The sequence below is a fragment of the Mustela erminea genome, chromosome 3 (assembly GCF_009829155.1).
Source record: "Mustela erminea isolate mMusErm1 chromosome 3, mMusErm1.Pri, whole genome shotgun sequence".
Classification (NCBI taxonomy): Eukaryota; Metazoa; Chordata; class Mammalia; order Carnivora; family Mustelidae; genus Mustela; species Mustela erminea.
In genome coordinates, this window is record NC_045616.1 from 71,518,290 (window position 1) to 71,537,796 (window position 19,507).

At 42.2% G+C, this 19,507-nt stretch overlaps 1 protein-coding gene across 2 annotated transcripts in view; it reads right to left on the minus strand.

The window, feature by feature from the left end:
• Positions 1-1,293: 1,293 nt before the first annotated feature.
• RGS7BP (regulator of G protein signaling 7 binding protein) overlaps positions 1,294-19,507 on the minus strand; it is a 100,640-nt gene continuing 82,426 nt past the window's right edge. For both annotated transcript variants that reach the window (XM_032336144.1, XM_032336145.1), the window contains exons 5-6: positions 18,654-18,724; positions 1,294-6,758 (exon numbers count right to left, since the gene is read on the minus strand). In XM_032336144.1, coding sequence (XP_032192035.1) covers positions 6,667-6,758; positions 18,654-18,724 — 163 coding nt within the window. In that variant the 3' untranslated portion in view covers positions 1,294-6,666. The remainder of the gene's footprint in view (positions 6,759-18,653; positions 18,725-19,507) is intronic.

Below are 19,507 nucleotides of genomic sequence, written 5' to 3' on the forward strand. Positions count from 1 at the left end.
ATCTCTAGATCAGTAGTCAACTTGGAATGAGGTAAAGGTGAAGTTTCAATGTTATCCATATGGAAATCAGTTGACCATTTGATTTAAAAAGACTGTTTATTTGAAAGAGTCCTCTTCGTGCGCTGCCCTGCAACTCTCAGTATCATGCAGTGTTTCCTTTGTTGGATTTTTTTTCTCATGAAAGAACTTTGGATCTAGGCAAGCAAGTGAACAGTGAATAGTTATTTGGCTGACCCTTTTGTGATAGTAACATTATCATCTCACTTAACTAAGGAAACTGAGACTTATAGAAGTTAATTAATTAAGTGGGCAGGTTCTCCTGAACGAAGATTCTCATTATGAGTGCCTTAAATAAAATAGAAGTTTTTAATTAATTAACCAGATAACAGCATGGAGATGGGTGATTCAGGTCTGCTACGGCACTTTGTTGTCTTTATGTGGTGTCCATTAGTGGGTCCAAGCCTCTTGTTCCAGCTCCCACTCACGTGTTCTCATTGCAGCTTAGTGGGATGGGAGGGTGAGCATGGAAATGCATGCCTCTTATTTTAGGGATGTTACTTGGAAATTACACAATTCTACTTGTAGCCTATTGGCCAAAATTCACTTACATAATTCACTTACATAGCCCCATCAAACCAAGAGAGCCTGGCAGAATGGAGTCTTTAATTTAGGTGGCCAGCATCTTGCCAAGATTTGGGGTCTCTGTTTTGATAGGGAGGAAGGAGAGAACGGATATGGGAATTGCTAGCCATCGTGGAATCCTTGGTTGTGGCACATCTGAGATTCAGACAAAAGCCTGTGTGCCTCCAGGCTCTACTGTACAGCCCTCGACAACCAACCGGACTGCCACAGTTTGTCTCCTTGAGAAACTTCAGGATACCTTCCTGTCAGAACAGAATTCCTGGATGTCTCTCCAGACATGTATAGAATTCCTTTGATTAGAAAACAAATTTATTTAACTCAGTGTTTTTTTTTATTTTTAATTATTTTTTAATCAGGAAAACTGATTAAATTTCGATACGCACTGCTCTTGTCAGAGAAAATGTTTCCAAAGCCTGCTTTAATCCTTCCACTACTGACTTTACCATCACTTAATTCGTTCTTTCTCTCTTCCTTTCTTTCCCCCGTCCCCATTCCCCTCTTTTTTGGCTCACTCTTCTGTCTTCCCAAGGTTATGGTGCCCTGGTGTTTCCTCTCCACGCCCCCACTGCCCACACAGTGACAATGAGGAGTCAGTCCAGGGGTTGGTGGGGAGAATGAGAGCAAGTGGGGTCACAATGTCTCACTCTTTCATTTTTTTAAACTTTTATTATTAGCTTTTATTACACAAGGGTTACATATTCATTGTAGAAAAATTAGAAAACACAGAAAAGCAAAAAGAAAAAATAATCACCCATAATCCCACTACCCATAAATAACTACTATTAACATTTTAGTGTATGTCCTTCTAGCTTCTTATGCATATATATACATACATAGATAATATTTATATATAATTTTCTTTTTTACAAATATTGTGTCATACTATACATACTGTTTTATAACGTGTTTTTTTTTCATTTAAGATATATCGTGAACATTGTTGTTTATTCCCTGAAAAAATTATACAGATACTACATGCTCACTGTGGAAAAACCAGAAATTACAGATATGCAAAAAGAAAATATAGTTGCTCCAAATCTCACCTCCCAGAGATAGATGCTATTAGCATTTTAGCAAATATCCTTTCAGATGCTGTAATGCACACATGTATATGTATACTTTTAAAATGGAAACACACTATATTCTTCTGTAACTTCCTTTTCCATTTAACAATATACATCTAGTGCTTACTCTTAACTGGTGGGCAGTATTCCATTGAAAGGATATACCCTATTTAATCAACCCTATATTGTAGGTTTACTTATATTTTTTCCATTCTTCCAAATAATGCTCCTATAAACATCCTTTTTAAATATATTTTTTTGAATAATGCATGAATGTACCTTAGTTCATTTTTCTTGGCTTTTTTTGAGGAGAATTTCCCTAAAGTGGAAGTATTTGGCATACACAAAAAATATATTGCCAAAATATTTTCCATAAAGATCAGATCAATTTACACCCTTGTTGACTCTGTGAGAAAATGTTCATTTCCATACTTCCTTGTTGTCCCTGGGAACTATAGTTCTTTATACCCTTTGTCTGCCTGATACATAAAAAAGAATATATTGTAAGAATTTGCACTTTTAATTACTAGTTAAATATTTTCATATTTATTATTAGTTCATTAATTTATGGTACACTGACGGTTTGTGTCCTTGGCTCAATTTTCTACTCAAAAGCTTGATTCTTTTTGATCATAAAATGTTACTTATTCATGCATTCATTATCCACTCACACAATAAATATGTTTTCAGTATTTGCTTTGTGTCTAGCACTGTGTTAAGTATTGAGGATATAACAGTAAGCGAAATAGACATAATTGCTGCTTTCTTGAACTTCCAGTTTAGTGAAGAGAAACAGACAAACAAGCAATAATTTTAAAAGTGCAATGAGGAAACAATGAAATGGGAACACTTGGTTGCGCAGATTGTAGATCATAGAAAGTTTCCAAGGGCAATGGGGTCTTGATACGTATTAGAGATCTATGCTCTTTGTTGCGTATATTTCAAATTTTGTTTTCTCTCAATTTGATTTATTTTTTACTGTATAAGGGTTCTGTATTTTTAATTGGTCAAATCTATCCATCTTTTTCTTTTTGGTTTCTTCCTTTGTTGTCCTGCTTAGAAAGGCCTTTTTTTTTTTTTCATAGTAAAATTATGTAAATATTTGTCAATATTGCCTGCTGGTCCTTTTATGTGCTTATGTGTTTTAACGTCTAAATCTTAACTTCACCTAGAATTTATTCTGATGGAAGTTATGAGGTATAGATCTAGTATTTCCCCCAATAATTAGCCAACCGATCATCCCTATTGTTAAGTAATCCAAACTTTTCCCACTGATTTGAAACACCATCTTTATAACACACTCAATGCTTCTGTGTTCTTGGGTTTATTTCTGATCTTTATATTTAATTATAATGATTTATTACAGGCCAATAGCATCACTGGTTTTCCTCATCCTCTCTATAGTCATCTGAAAGCTGAGCATTTTGCATTTGGTGACGTTCTAGAACACAAAGAAATGATAGTGCTTAGGTATATGCGTGTGGCAAGGGAAGTGAGTCTGGATGATATTCTTAATCCTTTCAACTTTGAGACTTCCAGAATCTGAATGCTATATGGGATTTGTTAATCTGGCCCATTGTTTGCTGTCTTTACACTCTGTGCATTTCTTTTCCCTTCTTATTCTAAAGCTCAGCATCCGGTAGGTGGCAGTATTGCCCTACAGTAAGTAGCCAACCGTTAGAGGAGCACCGAAGAACATAATCATCCGGCAGGATTTTAGAATTTCCCTAAGAGCTTTAATGAGAGGAGGCATCAGGGCTGTGCTACTTCTAAAGTCTTCTTTGTACCTTGAACAATGGCTCAGCCAGAATTTTGCAGTCCATCTGTTCCTAGAGGCATGCAAGACATCAGGGGACAGGTATTTTAAAGTGATACCTCGGCCCTGTGGGCGTTCGCTCACATACCTTATCCACAAGTGCCTCTGGGCCCCGCCACTGACTGACTTAACAATAGGATTGTGGTGGGATTCAGGTGGTTTTTATTTTCTTTATACTTGGTGGTTTGTTCCTGATTTCCCACAAAGAACATATATCGCTTCTGTAATCTGGAAAAAAGAAAATGATGAATCAACACGGGATTTTAAAATTGGGGGGGGGGTAAAATGGGTGACGGTGTGCTAGAAAAAGTTGACATCCTTTTCCAGTTTCAGCATGTGAGGACATGCAATGGAATGGGTTCAGTGTTTTCTCCTTACCCCTAGAGATCAGCTCAGTGTTATTGCTAATCTGGAAGCAATTTACCAGCAGGAGGCCGAGATGGTAGACTTGTATCTCATGGACTACACCTGAGAAAGTCCTTTGGTAGGTAAGAGGACAGTGGGGTCAGCCCCTAAAGAGAGGCATTGGCGTATCCAGTGGGAGGTGGTGAGCTATATCTATTGCCATTATGAGCCAGTGCAGGTCATCACGACTTGGAGCACTGAAATTCGTTTTAGAACCTGCTAGTGAAAGAAGATCTATAAATCTTGGAGTGTGTCCACATGAACTATAAAAGCAATCAAAGTCTGGGAAACAGGCACTATGAATAAAAGATAAGGTGGCTGAATTTATTTACCTCAGATATGGAAAGCCTAGCTGGGGAATTAGACAAATTCCCATCTCCATGAACAGCTACCATAGCCCTCCCAGACCTGGAGGTGAGACCTGAATTTATTAACAGTCTTCAGTTGTACAAAGGACAATGGCACAGGAGGTAAGTGTTCCTTTCATACCGAGACTAAGGCGAAAGTGAGCCCAAATTAACCCAGCAGAAGTGATTTAGGTCAAGCATTTAGAGGAACGTGCTGAACACCAAGGTTGCATTTATCGGTTAATACCTTTGCATGAATTAAGAGGAATGAGATTGAAACTAAGGGTTCAATATAGTGTAAAGTAAAGGTGCATGAGGGCAGAGACGGGAGCTGAGAACGTGCCCAACTGGGCTACTTTATCATTTCTAAAACAATGGACCTTAAGTGAATTGACTACATGGGATGAAAATGAACCATATTCAAAAAAGATATTAAACTTCAATCAGACCTGATTTATGAAACCAGGGTTTGCAGACCAGATAAATCTGGGAGTGGTTACCTGCTTTGCAAGGGGGTATTCATTCTAAGAGTCTCTAAAGAGCATATTCCAACAACTGTTTTACAGTTGTTTATTTGATTTAGAAAGTTGTGATTTTTTTTCATATAACTTTCAGAAAGATACCTCTTTATATGAAGTCAGGCATACCTATAACCATGTGTCAATTACAAGTTCATTGGAACAGAACTCTGGACTCCAAGAATAAGGCCAAAAATCAGCTGGTATGATCTAAGAGACTGCATAGCCTTTTGAGATCTTTTCCAACCCTCTAATCCTTTTGCTTTCGATCACAAAAGCTAGAAGAGAATTCGAAGTATAATCTCCACAACATCAGATACTAGGTTGAACCATATGAAATTGCCATTTTTGTAGCTCAAACAGTCAAATACCAGCAATTTCATATAGGTCAATCTAATACAATAATTATTCCAGTAGTTCATAAACACCTATCTTCATCTTCACTAAAGCTAACAGCTTTAATGTATTTAGTTGTTGGGTCAAAAATATTGGACATCTAAATGCCTGTGCACAGAAGTACTGAGAAAGTATAGGGTTGGGATTGAAGATGCATCTTGGATAAACCACCAATAGGCATGTAGCTCATCCTTTTATTGGATTAGACACTTGTGTCTCTTGTCTGTCTTGAGGAGTCCTTAGATTTTTGAAAAGCAAGAAGAGAAGTCCAAAGGCCTGATCTTTCAACCCATAGGAAATCCTGTTCAGGTAACGGGCCAAGGAAGAACAGGGGAAAATACAACACAATTTGTACCATGTTACAAGTTTAGTGAGGAAGATCGTAAGAGAGCTGTGAGCAGAAAAACAAAGCGTGTGGCTTCCTCCTTTCTAAAATATAGTATTGCTTAATGTGTCCTGCTTTCAAGATTCTAAGCATAAGACAAGACACCAAGTACACATCGGAAAAGTCATATCTGCATAGTCATCTAAAATGAGACAAGCTTAGCTTAACTAAAAAGATTTTATTAACGTAAAATGTTAAATATTTTTACGATCTGAGCTAATTCCAGCATGCCCTATAAGATTTAACACTATGCTGATGCGCAGACATCATGCTTCAGATTTCAATTAGAACAAAATGTGATAATATTCAATTTTACATTTGAGGGTAATTGTATATGTTACTACACCATTTTCTAACTGGATTACTCATTCTCCAAGAAGCTGAAAAAGACACCATTGGATCGAAAGGAAATTAGTTGCCCATATGCATTGTACGAAGATAATAGGATTATTGTGTATTTACAAAATTTAAATATGTTTTATATATGGTTTCTGTTGCATTATAAATTAAGATATCTGTATGTAGAAGCTCTTGGATTCCAACGGAATGGAAGACTGAATGTAAATGAGTGCAGACAAAGCAATAGGTGAGGTGGTATATGTTTGGTTATAATATTATTCCTAATAATATTGATAGATTGGATTTTTGAACACAGTTTTGCAGTTTTAGATAGATTTCTATGTTTAAAGACTTTCATATATGATAAATTGTTCACATGAGAACAGCAAGAGCTAAAGATATACTATTATACATGAAATAATTTTTCTCTGTATAATACATTTAAAAAAACCTTGAAATAATTTAAAAACCATAATTCTTGCATCTGTCATGGTATGGTTTGGAGCAGACATGCACAATGTCAGCTTTAAAAATCCTTTTAAAAACAGCCTGCTTTTTGAATCTTTTTTTCCCTTGACAGCAGCTGCTTTCAAATGTAAAATCATTTAAAACGGTAGGGGGAGGCGAATAAAAGTAATAAGGAAGCATAGAAAACATAGTCAAAAACCAATAACTGTGGTTCAGCTGTCTGGAGGTCCTCAGGTTCTGTGATATTTTCGGGTCTTCGCAATGGTGGGTTTCCAGGAGGAGTTGTCTAGCTTGACACCAGACAACACAGCCCAAAGAATCTTCTCTTCCGTCTTCTAACCAGGGGGTAGGGAGTTAGATTTAGAAGGCTGCTGTCATCTGTGATGGGACAGAATGTACGTATGAGTGAATACAGACAAAATAACCTCGGTTTGATGAATTGGCTTTTAAAATCGACCAGCTTTTGAATCAAGGTCTCTTGACTTCAGCACTATTGGCCATTTTGGACCAGATAATTATTTGGTTGGGGCTCTCCTGAGCACTGGAACATTTAGTAGCATCCCTGGCCCTACTTACTCAGGTGTGACAACCAAAAATGTCCCCCAGATAGCAACGAAATGTTCTTTTTTGGTGGTGGTGGTTGGAGGGGTGTGTGTGTGTGTGTAAGGGGGTGGGGCATGGGACCAGCACTGTAGCTTGCAGTTGAGAATCACGGCTTAGAATTAAATATAAGCCGCTTGGAGGCGCTGTTTTAGAAAGAGCCCCTGCTTTGGGGTAAGTTTGGCCTCTTTTCTAAACCCACCTCGGCTAATTCCTAGCTCTGTGACTTTGAACATGTAACTGGAAGCTTGCTAAGTCTCCGTTCTCCCATGTGTGAGACAGGCTTTTGTACCACTTACCTTAGATGAAGATTGTATGAAATTATCTATGAAAACATGAAGCTTGGCCGGTATCCTATGTGCCTAGCATAGAGGAAGCACTCAGTAAGTACAGCTTTTATTAACTCTTTTCCTTTACAGAGGACCATTGTCTTGCTTCCACTCACCTATTTATGCCTCAGGAAGAAGTTTCTCAACTATTCCTTGTTGAGTTTTTGCCTACTGATTTCTATAGATTTCTTTTTTTTTTTTTTTAAAGATTTTATTTATTCACTTGAGAGAGAGAGAGAGAGAGTGAGAGAGAGAGTATGAGAGGGGAGAGGGTCAGAGGGAGAAGCAGACTCCCTGCCAAGCAGGGAGCCCGATGTGGGACTCGATCCCGGGACTCCAGGATCATGACCTGAGCTGAAAGCAGTCACTTAACCCACTGAGCCACCCAGGTATCCCTGATTTCTATAGATTTTCTGTACACGAGGGCATTCCGAGAAGGTTTCCAGCTGTTGAATTTATAAGTTTTGGGTGAAATTTTTAACACAATGACAAGGAGAGGAGGAAATAAACCAGTAAGCCAAGTTCAGTTGAGGGAGCTGGGTTTTAAAGAAATAGTACAGCCCAAAAGAGAGGTTGGATCGAAATAGCCTGTTGCAACAGAACTGGCAGTCTGGTTGGTCCCAGAGGCTGGAGAGGGACCACACAGACATGATCTGGAAATTGCCAGTGAGGGGAGCACTAGGATGTAATCAGAATGGAGCGAGGCACCACAAAATGATTGGTGGGCTCTGGTAACTCTTATGCACCTAAGCTTTTGCCAGCCCAGAGCAGAGCCAAGGGGCTCCCTCCTTTCCCCATCCCAACCTGGAAGATACAGGACCTTGGGAAAGAGCCCAGAATCAGGAATTGGATGAAGGGGGCAGAAAGGGAAAGATGTGTCCCACTTCAAGAAAACTAGTTTGTAGCTGAGGATGGGTTTTCTTGATTACGGAGTCTAGACGTTCAGTAAACTGTCAAGAACAATAACAAGTTCCGGCTTCCCAGTCCTCTTATGTGGATTGTGTCATCCAAGTATTTGGGCTTTTCCTTCCATTCCCCAAAGGCTGCCATGTGTCATACTCATTTGTACATGAGCCTCACTCACCAAGTTGACAGTGTTGCTTGGAATGGTGCCCTATGCTATACTTTTAGATAGAACCAGAGTAGCAAGTCAGAGTCAGGGAAGAAAGCAGGTGCCCCAGCTGAGCACATCAAATTAATCAAACACAGTGCCCTCTCCTGGTCTCCACAGATTAATATTCTCTCTTAAGATTCATATTCTGCAAGTGTGGAGAAAAACAGGATGCTCGTTCTCTCCTCTGTGGTGAAAAACATTTCACTATACTCTGGATGTCACCATTTTGAGACTAAAAATAGGACATCTCTCTTTTATACTTACACTTGCCCCAAACAGTTAAGACTCAGAAAGCAAAGTCAAACACTCTATGTGAGCCTTATTTCTCAGGAGAATCTCTCAGAGATGAATCATGGTCTATTTAGAACAGAAAGAGATGATAACTCACTTTCTCATCAGTTTTAGGACCCTTACTTTTTAAACCACCAGACTGTCAACAGACTTAACCTAGGTGGAAATGGCAAAGTTACAGCAGACTCTGAAAACTAAAGAATTGCATCTTTTGGTATCTCTTGGGATACTGACTATACTTTCTGAAACACAAGTCCCCCAGGAATTCAGTGGTTCCTTGAACAGAATCACCAAAACTACGGAGATATTTATAGGGAAGAAAAATTTATTTTATTTCCATTTATATTTGGAAGATCTATTTCCTGAATGTCTATATATCCTTCCCTTTCTCCAAACACTTTTGGGGAGTGATGGAATGGGTATTTATGTTTTGTAAAAAGGCAATGCTGATGTGTATTGTTCCCACTACATGAGGAAATGTCTACTACAGGTTGAATTTATAAAGAAACTGTGTATGTGTATGCTCCGGTGGGTGTATGCTGTGGCGGGAAGTTTGCTCCCATGTTCCCTTTTTTATGTATGAAAAGAACAGGTATTATACACAGATACTATGAGATTCGCATCAAAACTGACCTTTGTACCTGTGCACTCATTACGGTGAATCAAAAAATCTTTTGTGCTATTGAATTCTCCTTCCTCAGTCTTCTTCTCCTATCTACCTATCTATATATAGCTAGATAGATACACACATATATGTTCACTTGTGAGTGCTATACGCACACACAAACACACAGCATTCGCATGAATAAGAAGCGTTAGAATTGATGAGAAGGTGCTCAGATGTTAAGCAAAGGACTGGCTGCCTATTAAGGACAGCTGCTGGTTTGGGGCATCTCTGTTGAGCATTGTGACACCTTCGCCTAGCCCAGAGCTTGTCTGATCATCACCTAGGGTTGAGGTGACACAAAGCTTGAAAATTTTTGGCAGGAATTCAGAGCAGCTTTCTCCACCCTAGGAAGCTGACACCGGCAGTAAATGCTGAAATTCACCAGCAGTAAGTACGCCTGGAATGGTTTGGAGTGAATTCAAGTCCAAGGAAAGATGTCTTTTCATATTGATTGAAATCCTGTCTCTGAAGTTACGGGCTGCCAAAAGACTGTGGACAAAATGGAATGTTTTCCCGACTCGTTCTCAGCTTTCTGGGCTAATCCACCTGACCTTGCTGGGAAACCTTTGATTTTTATTGTGAATGTTTGAGAATTTTATAGCATCTTTTCTCCAAAGTGCATGCTCTGAGACCGTTTTAGGTGTGAAAATGAAAAGTGGAGAAAGTGAAAGGAAAGGAGAATAGGCACTTCAGCCATCAGCCAGTTCAGATCTTGGTTATTTGAAGCTTAATTCCTAGATACTGCTAAAGCCAGGGACACCAGAATCCCCCAACGCACTATGATACCATTTCTCTGTTGTTCACATTTGTTTTGCTGATATGAGATTTCTTACATGGATGATATGTTAAGAAACAGAAGGACATAAAAATAAGTTTTCAAATAATCCACTGAGCATTTGACTTGAAAGCTCTGTTTTCAGATAGAATCTAGAGAAGTGCTCGTAATGTAACCGTAGTTGCAAATTTCTATTCCAGAAAAAAAAAAAAAAAAAAAAAAAAAGGACACTTTCAGCTAACCCAGTGCTTCTCAAACGTTAAGCTGCACTAAGTATTATCTGAAGGCATCTTAAACTACAGATCCCTGGCCCTCCCTCCAGAGTTTCCCAATCAATAGGTCTGGGGTGGGGCTGGAGAATATTTAGAGTTCTTACCATTTCTTAGAAATGCTGATGTTGCTGGTCCTGAGGCCACACTCTGAGAAGCCCTGCATTGATCAAAGGCCTGCTAAGTGCAGGCTCCATATTGGGTGGGGATTATATCAGATGGGTCCTAATACAAAGAGGGTTCTTGATCTCAAGAATGTTTGCTTGAGTAACTACGAAGCTTCATTAAAATGCCATAAGAGAGATACAGATACAATGCTATGAGAAATCCAAAGGGGGGAATTACTCCCAAGTGGAGAAGGAAGAAGATAATTGTGGAAAATCATGGAGGTCTTGGTATTCATGCTGGGTGTGAGGAGAACTTGTACATTTGATGAAGGTGGAGATGGGCTTTCTGGTTGGAGAGAACAGTCATGGAGATCAGAGGCAACTTGAATTTGGGTCCAAGTAAACAGTCCAGTCTGTTCAGGGACAGTTCAGGGTGAACTGAAAGGTATATGAAGGAGGGAATAGTACAAAATAGAAACACAAAGAATTCCCTAAATATTACTGTGCCCTATCTTGCCTCTCCAGCTTTACACATACCATTCCTTTTTCCAGAAAAGTCCTCCCTTCTTAGACAAATGCCAGTCCCTCCAAGATTAGCTTGCAATTTCTTTTGATTTCTTTCATAATGTTCTGATTTTCTTCTCAGTGCCCTTTGTAAACTGCAGTTCTTTCCCCTTGAAACTTAAACTGTGTCATCCCAGGGCTCTTCTCTATGCACACACTCCTGGGGTGGAGTCAGCCATTCTTAAGGCTTCAATTACCATTATGTCGATGATGCTTAAATGAGTATTTCTAGCCTCCGAGCTCACACGTCTCACCTTGGCATAAGACTGGTACATCTGCTATTCACCACTGAACGTCACTCTTGGAGGTCCTCCATCTCCAAAACTTTAATCGTCTTCTGTCTCTACTGCTCCTCCTCTGTTCTCTCTGACTTAGTGAATAGAACCAGCATTCACCCTGCTTTCCAGGTCAGAACCTGGCTTTCATCCTTGATTCTGCCTTTTCTCATATGCAGCCCATCCAGTTGTTCATATCCTCTTCTCCGACCCCCTGGCTTTCGGTCAGATCTTAAGCATTTCTCACTTGGATTATTGCACCTGCTTCCTTATTTAATCTCTCCAGTGGCTTCAGGATAAAGTCCAAACCTCTCAACATGAATTATAGGGGTCTTAATGATATAGACCCACCTACTTTTCTAGTCTTTCATGCCTCTTTTCTAACCACTTTCGCAACTAATGAAGTGCTTGCAGTTCATCAAAAAGCCCTATTCTTTCATCTCCTCGTGTACCTTCAATATCCAGAACCTTCTGCATAGACTCTCTTTCTTCCCCCCTACCTCTTTTTTCTTTTTCTTTTTTCCATCTCTTTCTTTGGCTAACTCTGATTCATCCTCAGAAATCTCAGCTCACTTTACAAAAAGCAATTCTCAACACCAGCAACCCTCTCCTCCATCCCACAACCCAACTCCTTACAGCTCACATCAGGCTAGGTGAGATTCCCATATACCCTTGCAGTGACCTGAGTCTAGCTATTATGGCACCGTTATATTCTAAGCAGTAGTTTCTTTGTCTGTCCAATTGTGCGTGCGTGTGTGTGTGTGTGTGTGTGTGTGTGTGAGAGAGAGAGAGAGAGAGAGAGAAAGTTTCCAGAATTCACATGCCCTACCCCAAAAATATTATCCCAATCTCTAAGAGGGGAAACCTGTCATTTGGCCTTTCATTCCAGGTGATTCTCCTCCAGTCTATTCTGTTAAGATAGAGAACCTCTAGAAGGAGAGATATTCCCAGTCCCTGACACAGAACTTGGCACATTCTAGGTTACCATCACATAACAGATGATGGCAGAGACGCCAGATGCAAGGAGAAAACGTCTGTTCTTCCTCTAGTAGACGATGAGTAGGAAGGTAACATTTGTGAGTAGGGGCTGAACACAGAGTAATGCATTAGGAAAGTGATGTGTGATCAGTGATGTGTGAATTAATTGGAGGAGAGAGGAAATACATATGGCATACTGAATCCTGGATGGAAAGTTGCAGAGATTGCAAAGGACACGGAGCAGCTGGAGTAAAAACTACCCAGAGTAACATTCAGAGTCACACCAGACTGAAGTATACAAAGTCTTTCTAGGAGGCCCTGGCGAGAGGACCTAAAGGATCATCTTGAGGCTACCAGGTGCTATAACTGCCTCATGTTCTCCAGGCAGATGTCAGACACTGCTGTGTGACATAGCTAGAGTGGATATGGGGGCTCCAGATTGGAGTGGACTGAGAGTATGACTCTGGGGGAAATGTTCCTAGATCCAACTGAGTCTGGAGTTGCACTGTCCCCAGGAAGGGACCCATTCTAGAGTAGATTCAATTCCCAAAGGATCCACCTCAGACTGATTCCAATGCCTGGTCTCAACAACCAAATTCTAGGCAAAGGTGAACGTACAAACACACCCCACAGCATTCATTAAGTCAGAATTCTGGAAAAGGTGCAACTGTCTTTCAGGTTTAATTTATTTCTGCCAACTTGTTTTGTTTGATTGTAACATACATTTAGAAGATGCTTGCCCTTCACTTTCCAGTCTCCTTTTAGCCTTTGTCAGTAACCTTGCAGGCTCTCCACAGGTGGTTCCATTTGTAATCCATTTGACACAGCAAGACTATCATAATTAATGAAGCTCCCTACAGCGCTGCCAGTGACCCAGAATGTGGGACAGGAGAGGTGCTGAAGCAATGGCAAGAACAGTGGGCTGAGAGCCAGGAGACCTGGACGTGGTCAGGAGCCTGCTGTGGGGCTCTGCAGAAAGAGGGCAGCTCGCCTTTCTTTTGTGCCTCTCTTTGTCTCCAGTCTCACACTGAAGGATGGGAAAGAAAAGGCGCTGTTTGAAAGGAGGCCGCAATCACGAACCATTAAAATTCCTGCTCTTGGCTACCTTCCTTTATTTGTCACTGAAAATCACTTCACAACAAACTGTTGTCAAGTTTTGATTGTGGTAGGAAGGTGGGGGAAGATAGGACTGACTCTTTCAATGCTAAGGTGAACAAGGTGAACAAGGAAGGTTCTGAGGTGAGGACTAAGGGTGGAACCGGGAGAAAGCAGTTCTGAGCCCTTCCTCCCAGGGATGTTCCCCCAAGGGCCTGCCGGCCAGGATCGGCACATGGTCGGGGGTTTGAGGTAGGAACAAAGGGAACCAGGCATGGTATCTTTCCCCTTTTTTTCTTTCTGCCTCAATCACACATGTAAATGGAATAAAAAGAGAAAAGAAATAAGAAGCCAGAAAATAACCAGATGGCTTTCTATAATGGTTTTCATCCACTTACAAAGATGTTTTGACAATAAGGTCCTAGAGAAAAGAACTGGAATATATCTTTCCACATTTCACTCCATACTGTTCACCTACCCATAGACTAAACAGATCAGTGGCAAAAGATTTCCAGGAAGGTCATGGGAAGGCTCCTATGGTCTAGCTTGGTATACAGAGTCAGAGGCATCTGGCTGATTTGTTCATTAAAACACTGCCATATGGGGCGCCTGGGTGGCTCAGTGGGTTAAGCTGCTGCCTTTGGCTCAGGTCATGATCTCAGGGTCCTGGGATTGAGTCCCACATTGGGCTCTCTGCTCAGCAGGGGGCCTGCTTCCCTTCCTCTCTCTCTGCCTACTTGTGATCTCTGTCAAATAAGTAAATAAAATCTTTAAAAAAAAAAAAAAAAAAAAACACTGCCATATACATCTGCTAAAAAAAAAAAAAAAATGTTCCCAGAGGGACCCAAGGGACCTGCTCTCCTTCCCTCAGGCTTTCTCAAACCCTGTGGTTCAGGTTCATACTCCCCTGTCTCCACTGGTCAGCTCATAGTGACATCATGCTATGAGTCCCCACAAAACCTGCAAAAAACAGAGATGTGGCATCTCATGCCAAGGGTCCTGTTTTTCCCCTAAGTGAAGAAACCTGAATTCCCCTGAATGGAAGCCTTCACGTCATTTTTTTCTTTCTTATTATTCAAAATCCTACTGCATCATTCCCTCCTGAATAGCTCCTTGAATCTCCTAGCTTTTTCCTTTTCATCCTCTATACAGATTTAGGGTTTCAGTCCTGAGTATCAAATTATTTGGATTATTCCCTTTTTACTCATGTTTTTACTCACAGTATTGCTCATTTATTGCTATTATTATATTTTGAAACTGTACTTAAAATTCTTTTTTCTGTTTATAAAGGGAATACAAAGTCACACAAAATATTTCTACTCTTCATGATTATAAAAATGTCCCAAGTAAATATACTGAAATTTCTATTTTTCCATTAATGCGTGTTTTGGGAACCGCTGGATGCATTTTCATGAAATGTGGAGGGGATGTTTGGGATGGTTTGATTTGTACTAAAAACTACATGGCCCACATGCCATTTACTCTGCGTGCCCTGGCAGATGTCCTCTTGCAGCTGATAGGTACGGGAGGGGGGCCCCACGCTGCCCCATGGGGGATTTGCCAAACACAAAAAAACTAAGAACAGCTTCAGACGTGAACTCCAACTCCAAAGTCCCAGGGACCAATGTTCTGCACTGCGGGTTCCAGATTAACGAGCGGAAGCCCGGGCTGTTCTGTTGATGATGGGGCATTCTCCTGAGCTAGGCCGGCTGACCGGCTGGTAAAGAATACCAGTAGGAGCGGGACGCCTGGGTGGCTCAGTGGGTTAAGCCTCTGCCTTCGGCTCGGATCATGGTCTCAGGGTCCTGGGATCCAGCCCCGCATTGGGCTCTCTGCTCAGCAGGGAGCCTGCTTCCTCCTCTCTCTCTGCCTGCCTCTCTGCCTACTTGTGATCTCTGTTAAATAAATAAATTAAAAAAAAATACCAGTACCAGCAACAGTCATCACAATAAAGCATCTGTCCAGTGTCTGTCCTCTACAAGGTCGGGAGCAGACACAAGACCTGCGGTGCTTCGTTTAGACCCCAACAGCCCGCCGAAGTAAGTAATGCTCTTATCTCCTTTTCAGGGATGAGGACATTGAAACCAGTGGATCTTAAACAGACTTCCAGGGCACCAAGTTGGTAAGTGGCAGAGCCAGCATTCGAACCCATGGGTCGTCTCGTCTCCATCCCAAGTCCCATGTCCCCACCGCCCTGCGTATTTCTAGCAACAAGCGTCCAAGCTGCGGCCGGACGGCTCGCTCCTCACTCCACTCTGCTTCCTGAAACCGCCGCGAGGTCTCCAAGCACCACGCGCAGGGCTCAAGCCCATCAGTCCGATCCCAGGCCCTGCAGGGCGCAATTCGCGGCAGGTGACGGACGCCCCACGCGCAGCGTCTTCCTTCCTGACACCCTGCTCCAGCCCACACGGCTCAGGCCACGCTACTTCTCGGCCTCTTCATCTGGCGTTCTCACTTCCACCTCTCCACCTTCTGCCACGCCGCTCCCCGAGCCAACAGCTCTGCTCTCCAGCTCTGCTGCCAAGTCCTCTCGGAGCCAGGCGGCACCCTGTCCTCCCTCGGCTCTGCAGTGGAAGCCAGAGGAGTCGCTTTCTGACTCCAAAAACCCTTTCCCCACCCTCGACGGAGCGCTCTCGGAAGCGGACGCCCCTCCGCAGACGTCTCCGGCCGCGCATGCTCAGTGTAAGAGCTGCGGGTCGTCCTTCAGACGCATCATCAGACCTTCCCCTCCCCCCCCATCCCGGGCCTCCAAGTCCCGCACATGCTCAGTGTAAGTGCTGCGGGTAGTCCTCGGTACGTATCATCAGATGCCCCCGGGCAGCCAAGTCCCGCGCAGATTTCACAAACATTTACTGTGTCGTTCTACTGTGTTCTAGGCGTTGCTCTAGATACGGAAGATACAGTTACAGTTAACAAAAGCGTGTAGAGGCCCTTCCCTCATGGAAGTTAACATTCTAGTGAAAATACCTCTCCATTCCTATGTGAAGCTGTATAGTCCCACAGAATAGCTCCGCGGACAGACTGTCTGGGATCACTTCCCAGCCTTTCTTCTTACAGTCTGTGCGACCTTGACTGAGTTAGTTAACCTCTCTTTGCCTCAGTTTCCTGCCAGTTGGGAAACATCAATAGCCTTTCCCTCGAAGTTGTTATTAGAATTAAATAAGTTTTTTTTTTAAGATTATTATTTACTTATTTGACAGAGAGAGAGAGAGAGAGAGAGATCGCAAGTAGGCAGAGAGACAGGCAGAGAGAGAGAGAGGAAGGGAAGCAGGCTCCCTGCTGAGCAGAGAGCCCGACGTGGGACTCGATCCCAGGACCCTAAGATCATGACCTGAGCCGAAGGCAGCGGCTTAACCCACTGAGCCACCCAGGCGCCCCAAGAATTAAGTAAGTTAATACAGTTAACACATGTGAAGTATTTAGGATAGTGGTTGTGACATTGTGGCTTATAATAAGGCATGCCTTTGGTCTTGCATCTCATTCCTGGCTCAAAGCTCCTAAAACGCTTGGAATTTCCTCAGGGATGATGGCAATAGAGGCGTCTTTTGTTATGTTAATGAGATTACTTTCACAAAAACCACAGAAGGATGGGGGCTGGTTGCTAGGAGAACCAAAAGTGTGATTAGAGGGTTGGAACTTTCAGTCCCACCCCCCAATCTCCTGGGACAGGAGAGGAACTGAAGATTGAATTCCATTTCCAATGGCCAGTGATTTAATCAATCGCACCTATGTAATGAAGCCTCCATAAAAACCAACAAAGGACAGGTTGGGAGAGCCTCTGGGTAGGTGAACAGGTGCTGTACCAAGCAGCGCACGCTGGGGAAGGGATAGAATCTGCTTGTCCTTCCCCAAACACTATGCTTGGGTCTGACATTTGGCTGTTCCTGAGTTATACCCTTTTGTGATAACTGCTGATCTAGTAAGTAAAATGCTTCTCTGAGTTCTATGAGCTGCTCTAGCAAATTAAATAGACTCATGCAGGGGGTCCTTGGAACTTCCAACCTCCTCCTCCTCCAGGAGGGCGGTCTTGTAGCCCTTAACTTAGGGGATCTGGTGCTGTCCACCAGGTCATCTCAGAATTCAGATGAATTGCAGTACACCATGCTGGTGTCCACGAATTGCTTGGTGCTGTGGGAAAACTCTCCCACACATTGGAATTAGGTGCAGAATCCAGTGGTGCACTGTAAGGTCTCAATTTGTTAATTATTATTACTTCTTTTATATAACTAAACATCTAGATGGCAGAGGAGTTTCTTTGGAAATTTCTTTTTTCATTTATTTATTTATTAAAAGATTTTATTTATTTGAGAGAGAAAAAGAGTGCACTGGAGGGAGGATGAGGGGCAGAGGGAGAGAGAATTTCAAGCTGACTCCATCCTGAGTGCAGAGCCTGAGGCAGGGCTCCACAACTGATGACCCTGAAATCATGACCTGAGCCAAAACCAAGAGTGGGTTGCTTAATGGACTGAGCCACCCTTTCGAAATTTCTTTAAGTGTCCTCCTCTAGGCTGTAAACTTTTTTTTGTTTTTTGTAATTTAAATTCAGTTAACTAGGTGTTACTGGTTTCAGAGGTGGGGGAGGGCGGTCAGTGATTTCCTCAGTCTTATAAATAATACCCAGTGCTCATTACCACGTGTGCCCTCCTTAATGTCCAGCTTCTTTTGTTTTTTTTAAAAGATTATTTATTTATTTATTTGATAGACAGAGAGAGATCACAAGTAGGCAGAGAGGCAGGCAGAGAGAGAGGGGGAAGCAGGCTCCCCACTGAGTAGAGAGCCCGATGTGGGGCTCGATCCTAGGACCCTGAGATCATGACCTGAGCCAAAGGCAGAGGCTTAAACCACTGAGCTACCCAGGCGCCCCTAATGTCCAGCTTCTTAAAGGCAAGGGCCAAGTCTTCAGTTGTTTTATATTTGCTATACCTGGGATAGTGCTTTCCAGGGCTTGTCAATGAATATATGCTCTTGACTGACAGGGCCAGTGGAAGAGGCCTCTGAGGGTCAGAGTATATCTTGGCTCTCCTTGAGCATGACTGTGTTCTCCTGAGAGGCTCCATTTTCATTATTGTATCATTTTAAAGAGTGAGGAATGTACACTCAGTGCCTTCTATTGTTTGTGTAAAACAAATTTGTAATTTCTCAAGAAACAAGTACCAATTTTATCATGTTACAAACATCCTTTGCCTCAAAGAGAAATGACAAGACTTACCTTGATTTTTCAATGGTAAAGGCATAGTTTCCCTGAGTTTGCTTAAAAGGTTTTTCATTTCTCGCATGTCTCTGTAAAAGTGACAAAAAGAAAAAAAAATCAGCTGTAAGTTTTTGAAATGCAATCCCAAACAGTCTGTTCTGTGAGACAATTGAGAGACGAGAGTCTGCGCTTAATTGTACTAGCTCTAGTTTCCAGTAGGCAAATATTGAATTTATTTTGCTTTTATAAGAAAAAAATCGGAGATTGCTGGCTCTGGAAGGAATGGGAACTACTCTGGCAAACATTTCCACAGGGCATTCTGCCGAAGGAGCCCTCATCTCTGCCTTGGGTTGGACCTGGCTGAGGTCAGAGAAGAGTCTGATAATGAGGCCGGTGTTGCAGATTTCTAAGAGGGAGGTCAAGGACACGCAAGTAGGATAACAGGGGTGCTCTGGGCAAAGCGGAGGCTGGGTGATGTTGCTCTCAGGCTTTAAGGTCTGATGGCTGTCGTGGTTTTATATTGGTTCACTCGCTATTGCCTCATTACTGCAATTGAAAGTCAGTATAACACAGGTGTTAGGGATTCACAAGGCTCAGCACTGATTAAAGTGACTTGGAATAAGGGGAAACGGATGAATTCTAAAACCTTCAGAGAAGAGCTCTTCATGATGGCGGGCGTGGGGAGGGGGTGCGTGGAGAGGGAGAAGAAGGGAGAGAGGGCACCTGGGACAGATGGACAGACGGACCTTCTTCTAGCCCCTCCCATGTCGGTAAGCCGCTGCCTCCCTCCAACATCTCCACTCTCTCATCTTAGAATATATGTGATCATAAAATCCCCCAACTGTGGAGCAGGAAGCCATGCCGAGGGCTTC